This window comes from Oryza glaberrima, chromosome 11 (genome assembly GCF_000147395.1).
Source record: "Oryza glaberrima chromosome 11, OglaRS2, whole genome shotgun sequence".
NCBI classification, from domain to species: Eukaryota; Viridiplantae; Streptophyta; class Magnoliopsida; order Poales; family Poaceae; genus Oryza; species Oryza glaberrima.
The window spans coordinates 23,084,746-23,109,601 of record NC_068336.1 but is presented as its reverse complement, the minus strand read 5'-3'; the positions used below and the strand labels follow the sequence as shown (position 1 = coordinate 23,109,601).

The 24,856-nt window shown below is 45.4% G+C and overlaps 2 protein-coding genes across 5 annotated transcripts; both read right to left on the bottom strand.

Annotated features, from left to right (window-relative positions):
- Positions 1–3,652: 3,652 nt before the first annotated feature.
- LOC127754149 (uncharacterized protein At4g06744-like) lies at positions 3,653–9,885 on the bottom strand. Its single transcript, XM_052279627.1, has one exon. The coding sequence runs from the start codon at positions 5,192–5,194 to the stop codon at positions 3,917–3,919; it is 1,278 nt and encodes a 425-aa protein (XP_052135587.1). The 5' UTR covers positions 5,195–9,885; the 3' UTR covers positions 3,653–3,916.
- Positions 9,886–10,315: 430 nt separating this feature from the next.
- On the bottom strand, positions 10,316–23,586 carry LOC127754147 (probable LRR receptor-like serine/threonine-protein kinase At3g47570). Of its 4 annotated transcripts, XM_052279623.1 has the most exons (4): positions 22,618–23,586; positions 22,304–22,365; positions 14,039–16,636; positions 10,316–10,922 (listed from the first exon to the last, which is right to left on the bottom strand). In XM_052279623.1, exons 3-4 carry the CDS (start codon positions 16,620–16,622, stop codon positions 10,537–10,539), a joined length of 2,970 nt encoding a protein of 989 aa, XP_052135583.1. In that variant the 5' UTR covers positions 16,623–16,636; positions 22,304–22,365; positions 22,618–23,586; the 3' UTR covers positions 10,316–10,536. The 4 variants fall into 4 exon arrangements, with proteins under 4 accessions (XP_052135583.1, XP_052135584.1, XP_052135585.1 ...); XM_052279624.1 differs by lacking the exons at positions 22,304–22,365; positions 22,618–23,586 and adding an exon at positions 16,915–18,681; XM_052279625.1 differs by lacking the exons at positions 22,304–22,365; positions 22,618–23,586 and adding an exon at positions 16,915–18,680 and having other exon boundaries at positions 14,039–16,552.
- Positions 23,587–24,856: the final 1,270 nt, after the last annotated feature.

The window sequence follows — 24,856 nt, the reverse complement described above, 5'->3', positions numbered from 1 at the left end:
AATGGTGGTGTGACCAACCAACGGTGGAGGCGAAGGCACCAGTCAGTGGTGGAGAAGGTGGTCCGATGGCGTATGACTGATCGACATGTCGGAGCAGTAATTTATCCAATAGCTGAGGTATTATTCTTCATGATGATCGGATTCAGACACAGATGGAAATATAGCTTTGTCTGATTTCATGCATTGGTTGCGGCGGGCGTATCCGACGGCTTCGCATATTGTTGTCTTGGGAAAAAAATCAACCACTGCCTGTATAGTCTGATCCATGTGCGTGTGCTCCTGTTTGCTCGCTGGTTGTCCGTGCATGGTTCCAAACTTCCAATTTATATGTGTATGTCGATTGAATCAACACATGCGTGTGTTTACTCCTGGTGGCCGGGCCTTCTCTACCCAACTAACGGCACGGCCATGCGTGGGAGGAAGGAGAAGAGGTAGGAGTGGATGACGATGATGGACACATTCAACCAGCATGTGATAAACAACAAAATACTGGGAAATCATACATCGATTAAAAATTAATATAATAAAAATTAGATTGGAACATCCAACCCAGGTCGCGCTGCGTGGCTTACATGGCGTGAGCTTTGCATGCATTGACCTGGTCATCCTTCTGGTTGCATACGTGTCTTGTATGTGGCAAGAACCAAAGCGATAAAGCAGGAAACATGTACAGCTAGATTGAGACAAGGCCTATCAAAGCATGCATGCCGACTTCGATATGATGTCTCTCCGATCACTGCTAAAAAAGACACATACAAGTCGTTACTATAGGTGTCGGTGCAACTTAAACGGGCACCTATAGTGTTTTTCCCCCTTCAAAAGATGAAAAAAGAATAAAACCGGTACCTTTAATGTACTATAGGTGTCAGTTCGATAGAAAAACCAACACCTATACTATAGGTGCCGGTCTTAAAAAAAACAGTACCTTTAATATAGTATCGGTGTCGGTTAATTATAGGTGCTTTTTTTAAAAAAAACCGACACCCTACCAAATGAGTCGAGCTGAGCTGAGAGACAGCCGTTTTTTTTTCTTTTATCGCACGGGGAGGCGAGGGATAAAAAGCCGAGTGGGAGGTGAGGGGGGCATTCTTATCCAGTCGCCCCTCTCCTTCTCTCACCCATGTCTCTCTCCCTCTCACACCCTCTCCTCTCTCTCTCTCGGCTCTCTCTCTTTATCCACTCGCCCCCTTCCTCCTCTCACCCGTCGCTAGCACCTGGCGGTGGGCTCCCATGGGCGATGGCAGGAGGCGGCGGCAGCGGCGGGCGGCGGCGGCGGGTTCCCCTCCTCCAGATCCGACGGGCTCCATGTGTAGTTGTTGATTGTGTGATCCATCGATTGTTGATTGTGTGATGCTGATGTGTAGATATCCTTTTTGGTAGATTTTTGGATGTTTTTTGGTTGCTTTGATGCATCTGAGCCGAGCTGGATTTTTTTTTGCAATTTATATACCTCAAAAGTGCCGGTTCTTTTAATCTGTACCGTTTTCATGGTGCCGGTTGGGAAAACTGGCACCTTTGTGGGGTTTCCAACCAGCACCAATGACCTTTTCTGTGGTAGTGGATGTATGTGTTCAATCGGATTCATATATCCCCACAGCTGATATGAGAAGAGAAAAACTCCACGGCTGCCGGTCTTGTATCTCGCTGCTGATTGCTTTAATTGGTGTGTGATTTCTCAGCCGACTGATTAGAGCTGGTCGGATTTTCGGCGGCAGCGACGAAGTCCAAGCTGTTGTAGAAAAGATCCTGGGGATGACGGAGGTGATACTGGTGGCAGCCATAGCATATTGAATCTAAAACTCGCCGTGGTCGCGTGGTTGTTATCCTCCTTAGATTGAATCTCTCCTGACTGGTTTGAATCCGGGTCAGACAGCGAGAGCTTATTGAAGTTGTCGGTGATGAGGAAGCGAAAACTCCCGAAGTGAAAGACGAAGCCGGCGACTCATGAAGTTGATTCCATCGCACTTGTCGATAGGAAACTCAGCATTTTCCCCTACCTAGCATGCCGACTGTCGAAACTAGAATTCGGCAATAATAAACGGGGTAGTGCACGAGACCTAAAAGTGGATGGAAGCGGAAACAATGATTTAAACAGGTTCAAGCCCTCTCAATGAGAGGTAATACCCTACTTCTATTTGAGATTTGAATCCGCCGAGTTGTGTATTGATCTGATGATTTGGTTGTAAATACCCCCAAAGGAACGTCATGTCCTCCTTATATAGGCGAATAAGCAATCTTACAAGATAGAAACTTATCCCTATACGGTTTTAGTTTCCTATATCTAATCTACAAACTTAACAGATTAGGATAAAAGCTGTTGCTCGATACACAAGTAAACGCAACACCCGAATTTTAGTCTTATACATATTCTATATACATAATATATCCCCTATAACTAATCGGATAGTCTAGCCATGTAAGTATGTGGTACCCATAATCTCCACCCTACCGATGCCACCCGAGGGACAGCTTTATTCCGCACCACACTTTATATGCACTGCCACTGTATGGTACCAGGCGACGTCGACCCGGTCTCCACCAATGGCAGGGAGTTCGAGGTTGTGGGCTTGTGGCAGCCCAGGATTTTCTGACTGGGACATGTGTGGCTGCTGACCTGATGTGTGGAGCACTTTCAAGAGCAACGGCCAACGAGGCGACGGAATGCACAGCGGCCGACACTGTCCTCGCCTTGATCTTCCTATGCATGGCAGGCTGGCATCCGTGACCATATCTGCATAGAACAGAAGAAGCGGCGCCATGGTTGGTCATCTTCGTGCACTTCACTGGAGATGTGTACACAGAGCGAGGATCTATTCCCACCGCCGGCAAGGAGCCGCGAGGGCTGGAGCTGGCTGTATCTGAGACGAGGGGACAAGATGACCATGAAAGAGAGGAGGAGATGGAGGAAGAAGAAATGGGCGATTTGGCTCAAAATATTTAGAAAATGCTTTAAAGTGGTAAGTAGTGGTATATCTCAAATAACTTTAAAATTGTAATGGCATGTATTTTTCAAAACCATAATAGTTATAGTAGCGTGAATCTAATCAAACATTTTTTTCGTGTGCGTTTTTTTGAGGCGGGGCGAGGGATGGGTTACACGCGGTCAGCCAACAGTTTTTTTGGCGCACTGTTTTTTTGGGACGAGGGTTGGGTCCTACGCGATCTATGGATCCGAAAGATTGCAGGATTGAAAAATGAAATTGGCACTTTTTATATTACTATAGATTAGTGCCAACATATTTAGTTATATTTATCATAATTTTCAATAAAGTGAATGGCTAATTTGGCATCACTATAAATCATGATAAAATGCTCATGAGTCATGAATGAAAAATAGAGTATCAAAATTCAAAGGATAATTAATTTTATACTATCCGAAGATTTCATTTACAGTTTTTTCCTCAAAGTTTATGCGTGCAACTAAGGTATGCAATTCTCTACTGCAATCAAGCTTTGTACGGACAAGACCAACTACATGATATGAGAACGGCTAATTATATATGTGAACATTTTACGAAAATATTGCATATAGCAACAAAATTTTTAGCCATCATAAAAGATTTTAGCATTTGAAAACAAAAAGAGTTGTAATAAAACAGAGTAACTCTCTGCTTCAGTCATTGAAAAGAAGAACACGAGTTCTCGTCGAAAACGGAGGAACTGGGTGACCAAAATGTCTTTAAAGAAAACGTACAGTACGTGATATGTTCAGCCCCATATGATTAATACAGTGTACAAGAGGTGAGATCTAGACGTGACAGCCATAGCTAGCCACACGTTCAGAGAAAACAAACCACATCACGAGCACACCAACCGAACACAAGAATACAAAGGCAAATACCACCGAGACGCTAGCTTCTAGCTGTCCTCTGCTGTATGCATGCATGCACGCTGCGCCAAGGCGCCGGGGCCGGCCTCACTCGTGCAGGGTGGCGTACGTCACGTAGCTGGAATAGTCCTTGGCCACCCTGTCCGACGGCGCCGCCGCGGCGTTGACAGCTGCGGTGGGACACGCCACGTTGGTGGCGCTCGCCGCCGGGCACGTCCTCTGCTGGCCGAGGAACGACGCGCACTCCGCCGGCCGCCGCTGGCCGGAGAAGCCCGGAATGCAGTTGTGCTTGACGTTGAGAACGCCGTCCTTGATCAGGGGCAAGCACGCCTGCCCTACCGACGTGAAGTAGTTGCTTGACAGCGTGAGGTTGGCGAGGCGGCCGGCTGGGCCGGTGGCGAGCTTGCAGAGCGCATCGGGGATCTCTCCGTAGAGGCGGTTCCCGCCCAGGTTGAGCTGCTCGACGCTGGTAAGGCATGAGAAGGATGACGGGATCGGGCCGGTGAGCTGGTTCATGCCGGCGTCGATCACTGTGCCCTTGGTGAGCATGCCGAGCTCTTGCGGAAGGCAGCCAGAGAGCTGGTTGTTGAGGAGGAGCACCTCGAGGAGGGAGTCTTGCAAGTGAGAGATTGATGGTGGGATTGGCCCCGTGAGCTTATTGTTGGCTAGAGCGAGGTAGCTAAACTTGGAGAACCCAAGGTTGGATGGAAGTCGTCCGGATAGATTGTTGTAGTTGAGCAGGAGTGCCTTGGAATCCGTTGCACCAGGAACTGTGCAACATCCCTTCTTCTTCTTGGGGTCAGTGTCGAAGTAAAAATGAAAATCTATAGTGGCCTTAAGACATCTGCCGATAGTTGTAATCGCACGACCATCCCCACCACCGTAAACCTGAGGTTGGGTGTCGTTGGCCACAACACTTAGCTTGTACAAGTACGTGAGGCCAGTAAGGAGGGGGAGATCGGTGCCGAAGTTATTGGAGGCAGCATGGAAAAATGCAAGATCGGGGAGCTGGTCGATGAAGCCTTTTAGCGTGGGGGCACGCAACTCATAACCATTCAAAATGACTGCGGTTACAGTGAGAATCTTAGCTTGACCTGGAGTACCACAGTAGAAGCCCAGGTAGGCCGTCTTGCCGCAGATCTCATGGCCAGACCATGTGGAAGTGATATTTTTTGGGTCAGAATTGATGGTACTCTTGAATCTTTGAATGACTTGGTAGGCGCCGTAGAGCCGCTCATTCGGGAACTCCGACAACTCCGGCTCGCCTGCGTTATGTCCTGGGAGAGCAGGGGTTGCTAGTACGGCAGCAACGCAAGAAAGAAACATGAAGCAATGGGAGAGGATCAATACAAGGTGGTTGGCCATGTCTGTTTCAAGGTTGTGGGATGGGATAGGACGGAGCTGTTTTCTTCGGAAAATGGCCGAGTCGTTTGCGATTTGTGAATGTAACGAAATCGTGGGTTATATATAGACGCAGCGAACTATTTTAGATACGCCCTTCAGAAATTGGGCTTCTTTAGCAAACTAGCATCAAGAGAGCAAGAGTCCTTTTACAACGCTATAAAATTGTGTCGCCACCTTCTCCAGCCGATTGCAGTAGAATTTTTGTTCAGTTAGATTGTTTTTAAGATTTGTGCTATGTTACAGATAACTTGCACGGTGGCCCATGTAGATTGTACGACAACTAACATTATATTTTTCTCACAAAACACTATTAAAGTATATTAAAATGACAACATAGTTTTAAATTATGTACTAATTTGACCAAACTAACAAATGTGTGTAAACTTTTTCATCGGCAGTTGAATTTATCTGTTTTATTAGGGTGCCATATGATGACTCGAGAGTATTTATACGGTGCCACATGACGTTTTAGGAGTGTTTGTATGAAGTTTAATGGACTATCAATTATGATCGTCATGATGCGAAGGGGTGGAAAGTGGGCCTTTTCCATTTTTATATTGCTAAGATTAAACGGTAGAAAATAATTAGTCCATATTAATTGGAAATCGATGGTTTTTTGTTTTTTCTTCGTAATTTCTATGATTTTCTTTAATTTATTGGAGTTTTACTTAGCGGCTTATGAGCTTATTTAGTTGTTGGTTATTAAAACACACATTAAGTCTCAGATCGGCTGGTTGCTCAAAGTCTGAAAATGTGTCATAGGCAAACCAAACTCTAGCAGCTAATGCAAAACCATCATAGAACCGATAGAACCAGTCTTTGAAGTTGTTTATCGTCTGATTTTCTCCTAGATATATGATAGCTGCTTCTCCAAAAGACACGCATCTTCTAGTCCTGGGCTGTTCATTATCGGCATATGTATTGGGGAAGGCTGACAGAGCTAGTAGTGATGGGCCTATTAACTGCCAGAATTGTGTACATATTGAGCCACAGCTGCAAGAACCACCAAGGACCTCCATAGTTGATCACTTGGTCTTTCAAAATGTTGCAGACTGCAGAGTGTAGCATCTGATATACTGCACCCAGAAGATATTTGCCCAAGGGAATATGTTTCTATTGAACCAATGCTTGGGCAAAATATTGGAAATTGGCTGTTGGACCAAAAGTTGACCCACAGAAGACATCTCTCTCCAGCCACATAGCCAAAAATGCAATATGTTCTCTTTCAGTCACAGGCCCTGTTCCTTTATGTTCTACCGTATCCACCCCATCCTCCAGAAATCATGGTCTTGAGAATGTGGTCACCTTTAACATCCAGGTGGAAGGGGTTGATAGAGGTAGTAATATCCAAACCTGTCAACATAATAATGTTGACATAAAAAATAGATTTTCCTGTTAATGCGGGCCTGTTAATTGACCCGCACAAGAAAATAGATTTTCCTGTGCGGGCGACGCTCTGATGCCCGTTCCTCATTTTTCTGTGTGGTTGCACTTATGGACCGCCTGGAAACAAACTAGTCTGGTGTGCAAGAAAATCTTTCATGTAGTAGTGGTCTAGCAGTGTTGGGGTCATAGGACCTTGCCTAAACAAGAAGCAGTGGAGGGTGTCTGACCAGAAATACATGGCAACTGACATTATTGGCTCATTTTTCTTGTTATCGGCTAGGGATAAGGATAGGCACTGAGCAATTCCCATGTTTTCCCAATGGGCTAATTTTGAAGCTGCTAACCTCTTATACCAAGTTCTATAGCCTTTCAGTGAGGATGGCCATGACCTAATGGTTGATTTCCACTTGGCTAGGTCAGGATTGGTTTGTCTAACGGGAACTCAGTTAGTTTTAGCATTGATAAAACTCCACTGGGTCAGGGTTGCATATCGGTCCGAGGATAATGGCTTGGATTGAGAGGAGGGGATCAAAATCTGGTTCCTAAGATACTGACTGATAGAGTAAAAGCGGATCAGGCATTGTGTATTCAGAGAAATACAAGAGACTGGATCTCGAGGGTTGAAATAAAGCCGATGAGGATGAGGTTGATGGACTTACCTCAGGGATCTCTGTAGTGTGCACCGTCACCGAGAACTTGCGTGAAGTTGCTTGAAGCAGAGGATTTCGCCGCCGGGAGCTGTTCCATCAATAAGATCGCCGGAGATGGAAGGGAATTTTTCGTGGCTAGCGCGTCAGTAGAGGACTTAGCCGGAAAAAGAGTTTTGCAGCGGTCGGTCTCTCTTTATGAACTGAACAGCCGGAACAGAAAACCATAAAATTCCACGGGATCGATATGAGCTAATTCCGCCTTATTATGTAATGCAGCAGAATTGGGGGGCATGTGTTAACAACGGAATTTTGCATCAGATTCGGAGAAGAAGAAGAAAGATCGAAGCAGATTTGGTACATGATCGAGTTAGATTTGAAGTCGGACTGCGCATCGGCTGGCATTGTGTCAGTTGGAAACAGAGTCGGATCTAACTTAGCCGATATGGCAAGTGGCCGATACGGCCTGACTTGGGCTCCGTATGGGCCTAGATTGAAATAACCGTCATTGCCTGTATCTATTAATTAGGATATTTGTGTCGCTTTGATTAGAGATACGGCAAGAGTCCACCATATGGACTTGTTTGTATTTTATCTTTAGGAAAGTGTGAGTCGTGTCCATAATGGACTAAGTTTGTACTCGGGTATAAATATAAACCCCAGATCATTGTAAAAAAGGACGACAATCCAATCAATACAACTTTCAACGCATCGCCACCCTTTTGTTCTTGTTTTCGGCGAGTTCTCTCGACAAGAGGTAACTTGTCTCGATAGCTTGTACTATCGGGGCTATTATGTTGCTTTAGATATCTTAGTCCTTTTATAATAACCATTTGTTATCATATATCTTAGTTAATCTAGTCTTAGTATCTCGATTTAGCTCTATTGGCTGGTTCTCGCTTTAGGGTTCTTGCCGGTATCAAGTGGTTAATTACTTGATTGTTTAGACTTTAGGATTCTCTACATACTTTGAGATGCATCATCCCTAGTCTTGTATAGAAACTTAGAAACTAACCTGGAATTAATCATAATTAAGGATAGTATCGGAGTTTTAGCCGATCTTACCTAATATACATGCTTCATGATCTGTTTTATGTATATTTGCCACTTATATGGATAGATCATCCTATATAAATATATCAAGTCTAAATCAACATCGGTCATGTTGTCAAATATGGTAGTTGATTGTTATTTGATATATTTCTATAGTGATTTGTTCATATAAGTTTGTACTAGAGTAATAGCTAGTACATTATCTTTATCTATATTGCTCTAAATATTATGTGATCGGCTATTTCTATAGTATCATCTAGATCAGATTTGACAAACATCAAGTAGATTGAACGCGCGCGCGTCGTGGACCTGCCACTGCTCAGTTCGTTTCCGATCATGCCCATGGTGATTGAACGTTTAATTTTATTTGCTACCTAGTGGTACTAGTACTTAGAGGTACCTAGTGGTACTAGTAGACCATAATAAACATTTTAGGTTGGTTAGATTAGATAATAATTAGATAAGTAGAGATAGTGATATAGATGTAGTAATCTTCAACAGAGATCCATATAGTGTACCTCTGAACACTAATTAATTTGTATTCTTATATTCCAAGCTTTTGTATATATATATATATATATAATCTATAACTAATATAAATATTCGTATTTTTCCGGTCTTCACATCTAATTTTCATCCGTTTTTCATCCATACGCAATCCGATTAGATTAGCAATAGCGATGGAAAAAATTGCAAAAAAAAAAAGGCGGCCGCCGACGCCACCACCGCCCGCCTCCACGCCGCCCCTCCCGCCCCGCCGGGCCGCAGCCGCCTCCATGTTGCCGGATCTGGAGGAGGTGACGCCCGGCCCGCCGCCTCCACGCCGTCTTGGCCAGCCACCGGATCTGGCGAAGGCGAGGTCCGGCCGGTCGCCTCCACGCCATCCCGGTCATCGCCTTCATGCCGTCCGACCCGCCACAATCACCGCCGCACCTCCCCTCCCCCCGATCTAGCGGAGGGGAGGGTGTCGCCGGCCCTCCCGCAGCCGCCGCACAGAGAGAAGGGGAGAAGTGTCCGGCCGACCACCTCCACGCCGTCCGACCTGCCGCCTCCATGTCGACGCCGCCACCGCCGCCGGATCCGTCGCGGGAGGAAGGCGAGAGGGGGCGGAGCGAGCCGGCGCCGCTAGATCCGCCCGCCGCCGCCGGATCCGCCCGCGGATGCTGCCGACGCTGCCGCCACCGCCGGCGGATCTGCCGCAGGAGGGAGGCTAGAGGGGCCGCCGGATCATTTCCACCGCGGCCCTCGGCCATTGCCACCGCCGCCGAAGGGAGAAGAGACGGGAGGGAGAGAGGGAGGTGGAACGTCACCGCCGGTGGGGGAGGGGAAGGGAAGCGTCGCCGCCGGTGGGGGAGGGGAAGGGAAGCGTCGCCGCCGGTGGGGAGAGGGGGAAGGGGAGCGGCGGCGCCGGTAGGGAGGGAGAGGGGGAGCGGAGGAAAGGGAATGGCGCAACTGTTGGGGAGAGAGAGGGGGAGCGGCGGAGGGGGAAAGGCGCCGCCGCGCCGCCTATGCAATCGTGAGAGAGAGAGAGAGGGGGGGAATGATTTAGAGTTAGGGTTAGGCCGTTAGGGTTAGCGGCTTTTTATATATATGTACGGATCAATCATGACCGTCGATCAGATCGGACGGCTGCGTATTCTCCCGCATCGGGCTAACGTTCCCGGGCCGCCACGCAATTGGGCCACGTGTACGCTTCGCACGGACAAGTTCAGTTTTGGTCCCTCAAGTTGTCCCCAAAACTTACTAGGGCCCTAATCAGTTTATTTTTCAAAGCAACTGATTTAATTTTTTTAAAATTTACAGAAATTTGCTTGGCACTATTTTAAGCAATTTAAAATTGCTAGGAAATTATGATCAATTATTTAATCACTCAGTAGATTCAGTAGATTGTTTCAGGTCAAAATAATTATTATTTCCTTAAATATTAAATTATTTCTAAAATTCGAACATATTCCACTACAGATTTTATTTCGATACTACAAGGTGCATGTTTCTTTTCCATTGTAGATGCCTTTTACCTTTATTATCCTTTTGTAGCACTAAAAAAACTGAAAACATACAATAATAGAGTGCAACGAAACGTTTAACCCCTCTTACTAGATCCCGTTGCAAAGCACGGGCATATTTGCTAGTGTGTGTGTACACACACACGAAGCAACAAATTCAACTCACACATGCCATGTTTCCAGAACGACATCAAATGGACGTGGACCCTGGCTACTTCTTTGATTTCCATGCAAGGTATGACGTCTCAATTGCATGCATTTTGCTGGCTACCTGTTTCATGTTCGGTCGTTCACTGGGCGACGGGCGCGCACAACATAGTGCCAACTCTAGCAGAGATATCAGGCAGTGGTCGACAACATTTTCCACTTCTGTTGTTACCTCTATTGCTTGAGAGAACTCCTTGCAGTCTTCTACCAGATCAGCATCAACGACATCGAATATTTTATGCGGAAAGTTTGATTCCACAAAATTGACGATTTCGAGTCCATCCTTGAAGACTGGATCAGTTGGTCTTTTCCCTATTATCATCTCCAGTAGCAATATCCCAAAACCGTAAACATCTCCGGAAGTTGATACATTGCCGCCGCGTGCATACTCTTGAGAGGGACATACATGAAAAAGTATAGAGGTAGTTTAATTTTCCCCTCTGTTCTTGAAATAAGTGGCTGGTTTTCCTTATTAAAAATCATATTTTACAATGTTCAACAACTTAATAGTACATGTACTCCCTCCATTCCAAACAATTATCGGATTCAAATTTTATCCTAAATAAGGGCACCTCTTAAGTACAACTTTTTCCTCCAACCACCCATCATGCAAATTTCTCCCCATTTTAATTACCCCAATCATCACCAATTACACACTAGTACAAAATTGATTTTTTGTGATGTCAACCTATTTTTTTCTCTGGCGGCCATACACGATCACCGCCAAAGAAAATGTAACGAGGGGTGAGAGGCTAAGAACCGCCAGTGAAAATGGATCTTTGCCGATGGCGAGGTTAAGAGGGCTGCCAGCAAAGATGCACCCTTTTCGCTAGAAGCCCACCTAAGCCACCGCCAGCAAAAATCAATTTTTGTTGGCGGCCCACCTAAGCCACCACCAACGAAAATTTTAGGAGAATAAACAGTGCACGCGAAAGTCAATTTTTCAGCTCCCTCTTTTTTTCCTCGGCGCCCCATATCCAACCCCTCTCTTCCTTCTCTCGATATCTCAGCAACAACACGACTTCTCTCTCTCTCTCTCAAAATTTCTTGGCTCCCCATATCTTAGCGGTGGTACGGCTTGGCCAAGCGGCAGCGCGTGGCGGAGCTCGATGGCAGCGCGCAGGGGAAGCGGCGGCACGGTCTAGTCCAGCGTGCAGGGGGCCTCGACGACTATGCGGCCATGTTGCAGGGAGCGGCGACAGCGACCCAGCCCTCCCCTCCCTCTCCCAGATCTGGCCGGAGGGGGGCATGAATCTTACAGCAACGGGTCGCGGGGGTGCAGATCCGGCAGCGGCAAGTCACGGTGGCGCGGATCCGGCGGCTGTGAAAGAGACGGGCGATGACGGTGTAGGGGATGGATCCAACGGCTAGGGTTGTGACTCGGTGACAGCAGTGGCGACCTCGACCTCAGCGTCGGCACAAGCAGCGCAAGCAGAAAGGGGCCCAAGGTAGTGGTTGGCCTCCTCAACGCACTTTCCAAGTGCTGCCTCCGTATCCTCAAGCTCGAGCGGGTCCTTATGGAGGTAGAGTTTGTCGCTGCCCCAAGGAAAAGACCGAGGAGGAACGATCCAAGGTCGACGACCCCTATCGATGAGAGCCACTCCATTGTCTTCTCCATCAACCCCAAGTATTATGTCGACAAGGACTAGCTCGAGCTTCATCCGGCCGGGCGACGGTAGGCAAGGGACGACATCGGCGTCCATGGTGATTTGGGGACTGTGATTGAGTATTGTGATTAGGGATTTGGGGGGATTTGGATCCTGATTTTCATTTTTTTTTTGCTCCCAAAAATATTTTAACTAGCGGGTCTCTTTAGCGTTTGTCAGCGAAAATCGCTTTTTCACTAGCGGCCTCCTTAGCTTGGCCGCTAGCGAAAATTGATTTTAGCTGGCGGACGGCTTTTTGGCCTTTGATCGCTGGCGGCGGCGTAGGCCGCCAGTTAAAACCAGTTTTAGCCACTAGGAAACACTTGTTTTGTAGTAGTGAAATGAAGGATATCTAGGTTATTTTGCTTACTTGCTAATTTGTTTTTGGAATGCTAACCGCACTTATTTTGAGATGGATAAAGTACTATTGAGGACAAGTAGTATAATGCTCCATATGCTGCCCCTAAGAGTGTCAGATGAGGTGGAGGAGAGAAGTGAGGAGAGAGATAATGAGACACCCCTAAATCAAGAGCTAGGCAACCTCCACATAAACCTCAAAAAGGGTGTGAGAGTATTAATAGAGATATAGATAAATTTGGAGGTGGTAGTCATATCTACCATAGCACTTACCCTTAGGTACAAATAAAATAGCTATTAAGCACTACGGAAGAATGCGTTTAGTATTTCGAGGAGGGGGAAGGGTGGAGATTACGGGAGTCTAGTACGTAGCCTGAGGCATTAGGTAGTGCTCCTTTTACTTCTTTAAAAAATGGAAGCATCTAGATTTCACGTACTCCCTCTATTCAAATTATTTACGTTGTTGTTTTGTCCTAAATCAACCATTTATTGATCATCAATTTTAAAAAATTTGTATAGTTTAACATTATAATATTTATATCTCTACATTCATATAATAAGAAATGGTTTAATAATATATAACTTGCATGTTCTAAACTATACAAATTTTTAGAAATAGATGGTCAAATATAGAAATATTTAACTTAGAACATAGCTAGAATGATGAGTAATTTAAAACAGAGTAACTATTTCTTTTAAAAAACTAATTCACTTTTTCTAATAGTTAGATAACAATTAATCTAATGACCCTCATCTCTCTCCCAGTTATTACCTTTTAAAATAAAGTCTATTTTTTTATAATAATGGTTGACAAATAAATTATTCTAACCTAAATATAAAACAAACTCACAACTCATAGAAATTACAAATAATAAATGTAAAATTATTAAAACATAGATATAAAGATTGAAGTAGAACTCTATATTGTCAAAATGAAGTACAATTGCACATTACGTAGTACGTACCGCAATTTTTGTCCATAAAAGATGCAATTTTTTGTAACAGAGCACTTACAAATAACTCTATATTGTCAAAATGAAGTACAATTGCACATTACGTAGTACGTACCGCAATTTTGGTCCATAAAAGATGCAATTTTTGGTAACAGAGCACTTACAAATTAACTTTTAGGTCTTAAAATTTCTCTGTCCTTACAAATATCTTATATGTATGTTAATCCTTTCTTCAAGTAAAACAAAGGATGCTCTAACCTCTAGCCAATTATTTAGATAGAAAAGAGTTCATTAAGCTACTCCCTTAAACTATTTTGTCGATCCCAACTAATATGAAAAAAAAATCCTGATCCGGAGAAGCGTCAAAACACAGCTAGATTAATCTATATAAAATAAAGCAAAGAAAATTAAAGTTGCAGTTTTATATTTTGTGTAAATTTAAGCTACAATCGTACAGGTTCAGGTGTAAGGGATTACAATTAATTATAAGAGTATCTATACATTCAAATACTGCTGAGTATATTTTAGAATAAATGAAATGCAAATTTACCTGGTGCAATATATCCAATGGTCCCTTTCACGCCGACTGAACTGACTGAGCCCCCAGAATCTGCATAGAATTTTGCAATGCCAAAGTCCCCCAAAACAGCGGTCATCTCGTCGTTCAGCAGGATGTTGCTTGGTTTTAAATCACAGTGCACGGTAGGTCTTCCGCAGTCGTGGTGTAAATAATCCAATACGTCAGCTATGTTTACAGCTATGCTTATTCTTCGATTTAAATCTAGACGATTAGGACCTTTTCCGTCCTGTTTGTGATGCAGCCAAGTGTCCAAGTTCCCATTAGGCATGAACTCATAAACCAAAGCTTTGAAAAGATTGCCCGTATTGTCTACCGTTGAGCATGCAGTTACAATAGAAAGAAGATTCCGATGTTGAATGCTCCTCAGTGTCTCACATTCGGACATGAAGCTTCTCTCCGCACCTCGCATCTCAAGATCAAAAACCTTCACTGCCACTTCCATATTAGGTTCCTTCAACTTACCTCTATATACTGAACCACAACTTCCTTTCCCAATCAAGTTAGATTCTGAAAAATTCCCTGTACATTGAGCTAGATCATTGTAGGAAACTATGGGAAAGTTTTGGCCAAAAGCTTGTGATGATAGGTATGGTTTTCTTGATCTCTTCTTCAAAAGGAATAAAAAGACTAACAGTACGAGTGACATGAAGCCAAATATTGGAATCAACACTCTAATCAAATAATATGATCTTTTGGTTCTCCCAGAAACGTGTGGGCATGAAGGCATATGGAATCCCGTTGCTCCTCCACAGAGTCCCCGATTGCCATCAAGAAATACAGCTGTTGTATTTTCGAATATTCCATCTGCTGGTATTTTTCCCTGAAGACGATTGAACGAAAGATCTATTGTGCTATATTGCAGATCAGTTAGGGCTATTGGAATGGCTCCCGACAATATGTTATGGGAAAGATTAAGTGTACTCAAGCTCTTTAGTTTACCAAAAGAATTCGGAATGTTTCCCGTGAGGAAGTTTTGGTCCATTCGGAGGGTTTGTATGCTTTGAAATTTGCCCCAACCATCTGGAATTGCCCCACTAAGCTTGTTTGAAGAAAGATCTAGGATGACGAGTTCGTCAAGATATGTTATCTCTAGAGGTATGTTACTTTCGAGATTGTTTTGGCTAAGATCCAACAGGGTGGGCCGTTGAAGATTTCCAATGGTTGATGGTATGGGACCATCAAATTCATTGCTCCCAAAAAAGATCTTAGTCACCTGAGTAAGATTTCCAATAGATGATGGAATCGTCCCAGTGAAGCTATTTACTTGGAGATTAAGAATTTGTAATTTTGTTAGCTTCCCAACCCATTCTTTGATTGTACCATTTAAATTGTTCCGACCTAGTGACAGCTCAATTAAGGATTGAAGATTCCCTATGCTTGGGGGAACCACCCCTGAAATCATGTTTTCACCGAAACTGAGGATTTGAAGGACGCTAGATAAGTTACCTATCGAATTTGGTATATATCCACTTAACTTATTAACATATAGTATGAGCATTTCTAGACTACTACAGTTTGTTATCGCAGGAACGAAGTCCCAGCTTTGGCTATCATTGGCTTCCAAACTATTCATTTCAAGGTTTAAAAGTTTCAGGTTTCGTAGCTTGCCGAACGAACTAGGGATTTGACCAGAGAAATTGTTACTTGAAAATTCTATCAGTGTGAGCGATGAAGCATTGCCCAAAGAAGAAGGGATGTGGCCTTCGAATTTGTTGCCAGCCAGCAAAATCTGTTGGATATTAGGAAAGGCATCGCCAATATTTGATGGCAGTGACCCTCCCAGCAAATTAAGTTCCAATCCGAGTATTTGAAGGGAAGAGAGATTAAAAAGGCTCTGCGGGATCTCACCTGATAGCTTATTCCCCCCCAAGAGTAAGGCCGATAAATTTGGCAAATTCCCAAGCTCTTGTGGAATGCTTCCCTGTAGATTATTGTGTGCAAGACCTAGCTTTTGTACGCCAGTGATATTGCTTAGGATTGAAGGGATGACTCCGGTGAGTTCGTTAGAAGAAAGGATTAACTGCAATAGATTTGGGAGGAGGTCTAATCTTAGGGGAATTTCACCTTGCAGAGAGTTGCTATAGAAGTCTATTATCTTCAAGTTGGAACAGTTTGTCAGGCTATCAGGAATAGGCCCGTCTAAAGAATTGGAGCTAAGATTAAGGTATTGCATTTTCTGGAGATTGTTGAGATTAGGTATCTTGCCAGAAAATTGATTACTGGACAGATCAAGTGCATGCAGGAGCGTTAAATTTCCAACAGAGGTGGCGATTGGGCCTGATAAGCCATAGCCGGCGAGGTTCAGCGCGGTGACTCGCCCTCGGTTCTTGGGTTTGCAGATGACGCCCCTCCAACTACAGTAGTGGATGCTGCTGTTCCACGAGCTCAAGGCTCCTGTTGGATCGTTGGCGATGGCCCTAAAATCGAGCAACGAGAGCATGTCCGTGTTGTTCGCAGGCACCGTTGCGCATTGAATGCTGCTAACTCCGTAAGACAACAACAACAGTGATAATAGCATAAGCATGGTGAGTTTCACCGGTTGGTTGACAGACATAAGGACCTACGTACCTGCAAAATGTAAAGCATAAACGTCGGTTTACAATCAGCCAAACCCTCCAACCGTAACAAGCTTACAATCCTAACGAAGTCCCTGGCCCCTTACCATGTTTCAAATGGAAGTGTGCTAATAACAGGTAGAAGTAATTTAAGGCGCAAAGGTGCAACTTTCTGAAAACGTTCACAGCTCATTCGCAACTACTAATTTTAATACTAACTAAACCCTGGCAGGGAGTGAAAAAGCCAAAAGAGATGTTACAGTACTAATCTGGCATGAGAAAACAGCACACCTCTGCTCGGCTGGAGCGCACAGGATGGGAAATTCTGCTTTGTTTCGCTAGGTATGTGGTGTGTGAAATGTAAACTTTGAGATGGATGCTCCGCTGGCTCAGGCCTCAGGGGTTTAAAAACGATATTACGGCGTCCTCACATCCACCACTTGCATTTGCAGCTGCCATCGTCAAGCCTTATCTCAGCTTGACCACTACCACCGTCGGAACGAAGACCAGGACTAGTCGGTCAAACTTGCCAGCGACTCAACTTTTCACGTCAGTCACCCACCGTTGCCCGTCGCTGTTTGAACTCGACAAGGTTGTTGCGGCATGTCCATACTTGATTCCTCGAGTCTACGACCTTGCTAGTTCCCAACCTTTTCTTTAAACTTTTAATTTTTTCATCACATCAAAACTTTTCTACTCACATAAACTTCTAACTTTATTATCATATCGTTCTAGTTTTAACCAAACTTAATTTTAGTTGGAACTAAACACAGCCTACGTTTTGTCCAGCTCTGTACTTTTCAGCCGAAACCAGACAGGGATTTTCTGCACTGATGTCCGACTTGCCTCAGGCGACTTCGAAACTGACAAGCTTTAGCACATGGACGGTCTACAGTTCAATATTCTCGTTCAAAAATCATTTTTGGTTCTTTGTGCTGTTGATGCTTCCAGAATTTGTTTGTGTGGACGTGATTCGTTCCTTGACGACGCATTCGTTCCTCGACAGCGCTGCGCTCAACCAAACTTGTTCGTATTCGATTTGGACAACATCGCAAGTTCGCAACACACGAATGCCGTGCCATCCACGGCTATGCAGCTATCCTGATGTGAACATCTTCAAAATGGTGAAATATCTAGCCGGGAACATCAAATAGAGGATGTCTCAAACGAGTTTCAACAAGCACTAACTACTGTTAGTGTTGACAAGTAGATGTTTCGTTTAGACCACTATTAGCTCTTAAATGGATAACTTATGCCAAACAAAATTCCATGCGTGTGTTTAAGATGCAATACACTATGAATATATATATATATGGCATCTTTTTAAGTATTTGTAATTTTCTTAGAAAAAAGGACGTTAAAAGTTTAAAATATGAATAGTTCTGTTGTCAGTTAATTATTTAAAATGGATGGAGTAAAGTATTTTACGAAAATAAATCTGTACATATGGCATTACTACAGAATTCACTTTCCTGGCCATAGATTCCAGGCGGGCCATAAGTGGTGCTGCCTGGAAAAACCGGGAGACCGGCACTGGGCCGGCGCCCGCACGGGAAGATGCATTATCTTGTGCGGACATCTTAACACAACCGCACAGGATAATCCTATTATCCTATGCGGTCCAGTTAAGACGCCCGCACGGGATAATCCAGTGCGGGCTGCATAACCCGACCGCACGCGATGATGCATGGGCTATATAGCCCCAGCCCGACCCTACTCCATTTAGCCCGGCGTTTTCTCTCTCCTGAACTTACGCAAATTAGTGTGAAATGTTTTCGACCTCAAATTTTTGATTGGGATCCATATAAAAAGGTGTAAAGCTTGTCTGTAAAGCTTGTCCTCCTCTTTCATTTGCTTTCACTTTTGTCAGTTTTTATTGGTGCAATGCGAAGAAATTTGCACTTTTATAAATGGAGTAGTGTAGGCAATTTTTGTGAATTTTGAGCTAATATATATTGTTTTCATTACATGTTTTTAAAAGTATTTAGTACTCTAATTCCTTGTTAGGTTTGCCTCCATTAAATTTATTTGTCATTGGATAAAGGGAAGAACTTTTTCATTTTTAGAAATGGACAATTTTTTATTAATGATTAAAAATATTGTACGCATGTTTAAATTGTCCGTAGAACTTTAATTTACTATTTGCTTAGTTTCCTCCGTTTATTTCAAAATTTTCTAGTTGAATGTGACGAATATACTCGTTTTTGAAATCTAGTAATTCTAGGTGATTTGTAATTTTTTGTATTAATGTCATTGGAATCACTAGACCATGAAGAGTAATATAATGTCTGTTTAAGTTGTATTGTTTTTTCATATGATTAAATATAGTATAATTCGACTCATGAAAGATGTTTTGTAGGAGATGGATCGGGCATGGATGTACAACACACAAAAAGTGCTCATCCGGCGTTCTTGAAGGAAGCATCCAAATTTACGGTGCAGGCAAAGGCACATGCTTTGAGGGAGAACCGGAGGGACATTTTTTGTCCACGCTTTGATTGCAAGAACGAAAAGATGATGCAAGACCTGAATGATATTTTGTTGCACATTGTACAGGGAGTGGAAGAGGGATCATGCTCTAGACTAAAAAAGATATATTTCGAAGGGAGAAACTTGTAATATTACGAATACTAGACATGTACATATGCTATGTAATTAGATATTTCGATATTTCTAATTGAGCTCGTATAATTTATATGTAATGTTACAATTGAAAAAAAAAACACACAAAAAAAGCGTACATCTTTCCAAACGGCTAGCATGTGCTAGGGTGGCTGCACGAATCTATTATCCCGTGCGGTCGCCCTAGCACATGCTAACCGACTAGGATAATACATTATCCCATGTCGTCGTTATAACGCGACCGCACGGGGGGATAATGGCTTATCCCTTGCGGTCTCTATAACTGGACCGCATGGGATAATTGATTATCCCATGCAGTCGACTTAACACAACTACACGGGATAATCGATTATCCTATTTGGTTGTTCCGCCCGTACGCTAAAATATTGATTTTCCTAGACACATAGGTGTAGACGGGCAAGACCTCTGCACGGAAAGTGCCCTTTTGACCGCACGGAAAAATCCTTGTAGTAGTGTGGTCTCATGCATCCAGCTTAGAGATTTTAAAATATATTAATGCATCAAAGCTTTTGACTTGTACATGTCCAAAATGAAAGAAATTTAAAAATAAATTTCAAATATTATTATTGTTTTGAAAGTATCATGAGAAAAAAATACATAGTATTTTCATTCTAGGCCTCTAATATTATTTTGATTACTTCCGTTTTCTTTTCCTTCACTAGCCAAGAGCCTGTGCGTTACAACTTACAACGGTAAACAAATTGAGTTTCTAGTTTATTAAGTCAATTAAACACATATTTAGTCCAAGTAATACTTTTATGATCTAGTTTCTAGTAATATTTTTTCCTTCGAGGAGAAGGAAGGAGCACGGGCGCGGTCAAGGAAGGCGGTGGCAGACGCGCGGTCTCCGGCGGTAGGCGCCAACGGCGGAGCAGATCGCTAGTCCAGGAAGGGAAAAAGGAAAAAGGAAAAATGGGAGGGAGGAAAGGGGCTCGGTTCCTTGCTATTTTGAAAGGAAGAGGGATGGGAGTGCGAGCTCTGTCTCGCGGTTTTGGAGGCTTGCGGCGTTGAGCGGCAGCGCTCGGGATGACGGCGGTGCTGACGGCAAAAGAAGGTGGTAGCCGGTTTGGCGTCGAGCGAGGGCAAGGCGGTCATCAGCGTAGGCAGCGGGTAGAGGGGTGACGCCCGGCGTCCTTCCGGTTAGAAACGACCGGTGCACGCGGGAAGCAACGGTGGTGGTGCGGGTTTGAACGGCAGTGGCGGCAGCGAGAGAGAGAGCGAGTGTGAGGTGGGCACTGCCTCTGCTTCGGCATGTGCACGGCACATGTGTAACGCCCTGACATTCATTAGCCATAAACTCAGCTAACTCACACCGGAGTGTTATGCATTACCTGTGATATAGTACCAGTCTCAGGATACACTAGCTGGTACACACAGAATAAATGTGGAATCAAAGTAAACTGCTTTATTACATCGCTGGGTAGTAGTCCTTACATAAGTTGCCATCATGGACAGGCCCATAGATGAGCAACACAACATTATAGAAAACCATAAAAGCGACGGCGCAGAAGCGAACAGCGCGGAGAAACTAAGCGACAAAGAAACTACGCACTAGGCAAAGAACCTAGGCAGCTAACTTATTCGACAGGCGAGACTTGGGGCTAGGCACGAAACATCTAGAAGTCTTCATACTCGGCTTGCTCCTAGAGATACTCCTCGTCGGTCGGGTCGATGTCTTCATCTTCATACTCTATATATTATTATAAGGGGCAAGGGTGAGTACTTAACGTACTCAACAAGCCGGGGAAAAGAATGACATGTCGGTTTAACAAGGAGGCTACAGTTTTATTTGCGAAAGCTGCCATTTTGGCAAAATGATTTATTTCACAAAACTCCTAGTGAGTGAGTCAAGTTTTAGTTGTCGGGAGGAGGCTCACGCCTCGACCCATTCCACAAGTTGCTTTGCAAGAACTTGTCACGATTAACGAACAACAATTAACTTGTTTCCTCTATTAGTTTCTTCTCACTTTCACAACAACGCATAGTCCACACAAATATCTCAGTACAACAACGCCATCACGGCCCTAACAACACCTCGGTGTCGGACGACACCCCAGGTCACACAGACCCGTTCCTAACCACACAGGTTAGTCGTCTGCCACACAGGCGGACTCTGGTAATGTTACCCTTCCCAGTAATCACTTCTTCACAAACATTTGTCAAACAAATCTACGCTATGAGAAACACCTTACACTCGCCCTTGACCGTGGGCACAGCTGTTCGAACAGTTCATTAATCTCTGCAGAGGTTGCACGCTTTACCCACACGACACGAAACTTACACCATTTACCCGTCGGTAACGGAAGTTCGTGATAAGGCCTTTCCAAAGCTAACCCATGAAAATCGCATGCCACCTAGTTGGGCTAAGATCCATAGCCAAGTATCAGGCAAAGACAGCCGTCATCCACTCAGGAAATACCGAGGATGCCTCATACTCCTACTGATACCACGCCACAATAGAGGCAAAAAGACACCCATGATGGGCAATAAATGTGTAACACTTCGTCTCCTCATCCTCGGCATTCCACAACCATTGGCACACCAATCCCCATGTGATAACAATTTACTTAGCCAGAGGCATCCCATAAATACCCGTGTGGTCGCACTGTAACGTGTTCGGATGGACTTCCCAAAGGAATCGGTCCTTAACGATAATACGTAGCCAAACCACAAAGGCTTGACTCCGCATCATCACCATTTTCACAACACATTTTATTTCACAACTCCTCGGTACAACGTACCGGATTTTTAAGCAAGTATTTGGAATAACCCCAGTTTCCCACACGGTGAACAACGTAAGCATGGCTAAGCGATACTACCTCGGTAATCATGTAACGATACCGGCGCAAATATTTGTGGAGCTATCAAAGGTATGGAAACATCAACCTATGAAATATAAGTGCGACTACTAGGTCGGTCTGTCGGTTGTATAAACAATCCGAAGCCTAAACATGTTATTCGTGTATACTAAGCAATGCATCTTTGCAAACAACATATCATTGAAAAATATAGGGGCAATGTGATCAAAGAGGCTTGCCTTGCACTGGTTGGGGTCTTCTCCCTCGAAAGCGGCGTCCGGAGCTTCCTCGTACCCGGGCTCTAAATGCAAAAAACAAAACTAATTAAGAAAAGGCAATAAAACTAACTCAAATCAAAGAAACAACAGTGCCACTGTGTAGATCTCAATTTTAGAAAAATTTAGGAACTTGAACGGGGTCAATCGGAGTTACGGTCGAATTTCTATGGATTTTCAAAGGATAAATTGATTTTCTGGAATTTTATTTATTTAAACGGCGAGGGAATATTCCGTTGGAATATTCTGTTTTTTGGATGGAAACAGAGGGGGCCCACCTGTCGGCGGCTATTGAAGGAAAAAGGAGCGCGGGCCCGGGTTGTCAGCGGCTTGAGGAGGGGAAGCCTTCTTCCTCCTCTTCCTCGCGGTCTGCTCGGCTCGGCCTGAGGGCGCGTCGCGACGGCGAGGTCCGGCTCGGCGCCCGGCAGCCGGGGAGGCGGCGGCGACCTCGGGCGGAGCTCCGGTGACGGCGGCGGTGCTTGGAAGACTCGGCTCGGCTCGGCTTCTTCTTCCTCCTCGTTCTGCTTCGGCCGGCTTGGTGCAACACGACGACGCGCCGCGGCGGCGGGACGCGGCGAGGCGACCGGCGGCCGAGGAAGGCGGCGGCGGCTCCCGGCGGAGCTCCGCCGGCGAAGGCGGCGCTAGAAGGTGGAGCGCGGTGGCTCTGGCTGACGGCAACAGAGAGCAAAACGAGACAGGGAAAGAGGAGAGAGAGAAGAGATTGATGGCGATGGTGTGAAGGAATTGGAGGTCGGGTTTGCCTCCTTTTATAGGCGGGCGACGCGGTGGCGAGCTGGCAGTCTAGGCGCGGCATTCTGGGGGTAGACGGTTAGCTGCTAGGGCGGGATTCCGGGGCGGAGAGGATGGCGACAGGACGGAGTGGCGTCATGCACCAGTGGCAATGCGACGGCGAAACGACGGCGACGCGACACGAAGTGACGCGCGGAGAGAGGGAACGGCGGCGAGACGTGGGTGACGCACGGCCGACGATGGCTATGGCCGGGATTTGGGGCGGTAGGGCTAGAGAGGGGTGACGCGAGCGACGGTGGTGACTCGACGCGAGAGAGAGGGAGAGACGCGGCTCGGCGGCTTCCCGGGAGGAGACGGCGACAAGACGACGAGGCGACAGCGAAGGGACGCGCGTCCGCGAGAGCTCGGGATGGGACGGCGCGGCGTCAGCGGTGGTGGCGACGCGACATGGCGATGGAACGGGGATGACGAGGGGTGGCGTGGCAGATCGATGCGAGTGAGAAACAAGGCTTATCGGATAAGCTCCTTCCTTACGAAGCAATGGCGAACGGATAAGGGTAATCCGAGGATGACTCGGCCTAGGGCTAGGGGTGATGGAGGGCGAGGTGGCGGCCGTTATCCGTTGGCGTCGACGCGATGGGCGACAGGATGGCGACGGATGGACGGCGAAGGGACGGGGTGACGCGAGGCGACGTGGCTCTGTGTCTCCCGGAGGGGGAACCGGTGCGAGGTCGCGGTGGTTTCCGCGGGGTTTGGCGCGACGCAGCCGTGGCGTGGCTTGGCGCGGGGTGGCGCGACGTGGCACTGGCACGTTGCGGGGTGCACGGGAGGGCGGCTCGGTGCGACGCGGCGCTGCCACGACACGAAAACGGTGCGGCGTCTTGGGTCGGCATTCTGTCGAACACCTTGAGTGCATGCTTGTGGCTGGTCTGGGGAGGAAGATGATGAGCAGTGAGGGGCTGGGCTGGGCTGGTGCAGGAAGAAGGCTGTGGGCCGGCCTGCTTAGGGAAAGAGAGAAGAGAGGAGGGGTGGAGGGGAGCTGGGCCGAGGAAAAAGATAGGGGAGGGCGGCCCAGTTGAATAGTGAACTTTCACCTTTTTCCAGAGTTTTGTAGAGTTGAATTTTGAGTAGATTTTGAAGGGATTTGAATTTGAATTTGGACTAGGGTTTCACAGGAATTTGAAGGAAATTTCTAGGAGAGGATTTGAGATCTCAATGGAACAAAAACAATTAAGAACCAAATTAACCCCAACTTTTTAAATGAAAAAGTTTTTAAATAACTACAATAAAATTACGCGTGCTACAACATGACGGGGGGAGCACGGGCCGCCGGGCTAAAAATGGGCCAGGAGCGATGTGGCCCAGGAGGAAGGGAGAGAGAGGTGGGGAGATGGGCTGGTAAGGGGAAAACGGCCCAAGGGAGTAGGAGGACGCATAATAGACTTTTATAGAGAAAACTAATTTGGAGGTATTTGGATTTTGGAATTTGAATTTGGATTAGGCATTTGCACCCAAAGGTTCAAGGAGGACTCAAGGAAGGGATTCAAAGGGGAATTTGATACTTTCGGAAATTGGAACAAGTATTTTACAATGATTCAAGGAAGAGGTTGAATTTCAGAATTTGATTGTTTTGTAGACTCGATTTGGAACTGGAATTTCAAGGTGGCGATTTTCGATGTCGATGAGAGGGGACAAGGATGGATTTGAATTGAGATCCACAACACGACTTAGAATCACACTCAAAGAATGAATTTTTCACGAATAGGA

Bases quoted from the DNA above. Each gene is read 5' to 3' on its own strand.
- LOC127754147 (XM_052279623.1), bottom strand. From the start codon at position 16,622: ATGTCTGTCAACCAACCGGTGAAACTCACCATGCTTATGCTATTATCA. The intron at 10,923-14,038 runs GTAAATTTGCAT...GTCCCTCTCAAG, and splicing joins CATTGGATATATTGCACCAG to AGTATGCACGCGGCGGCAAT.
- LOC127754149 (XM_052279627.1), bottom strand. From the start codon at position 5,194: ATGGCCAACCACCTTGTATTGATCCTCTCCCATTGCTTCATGTTTCTT.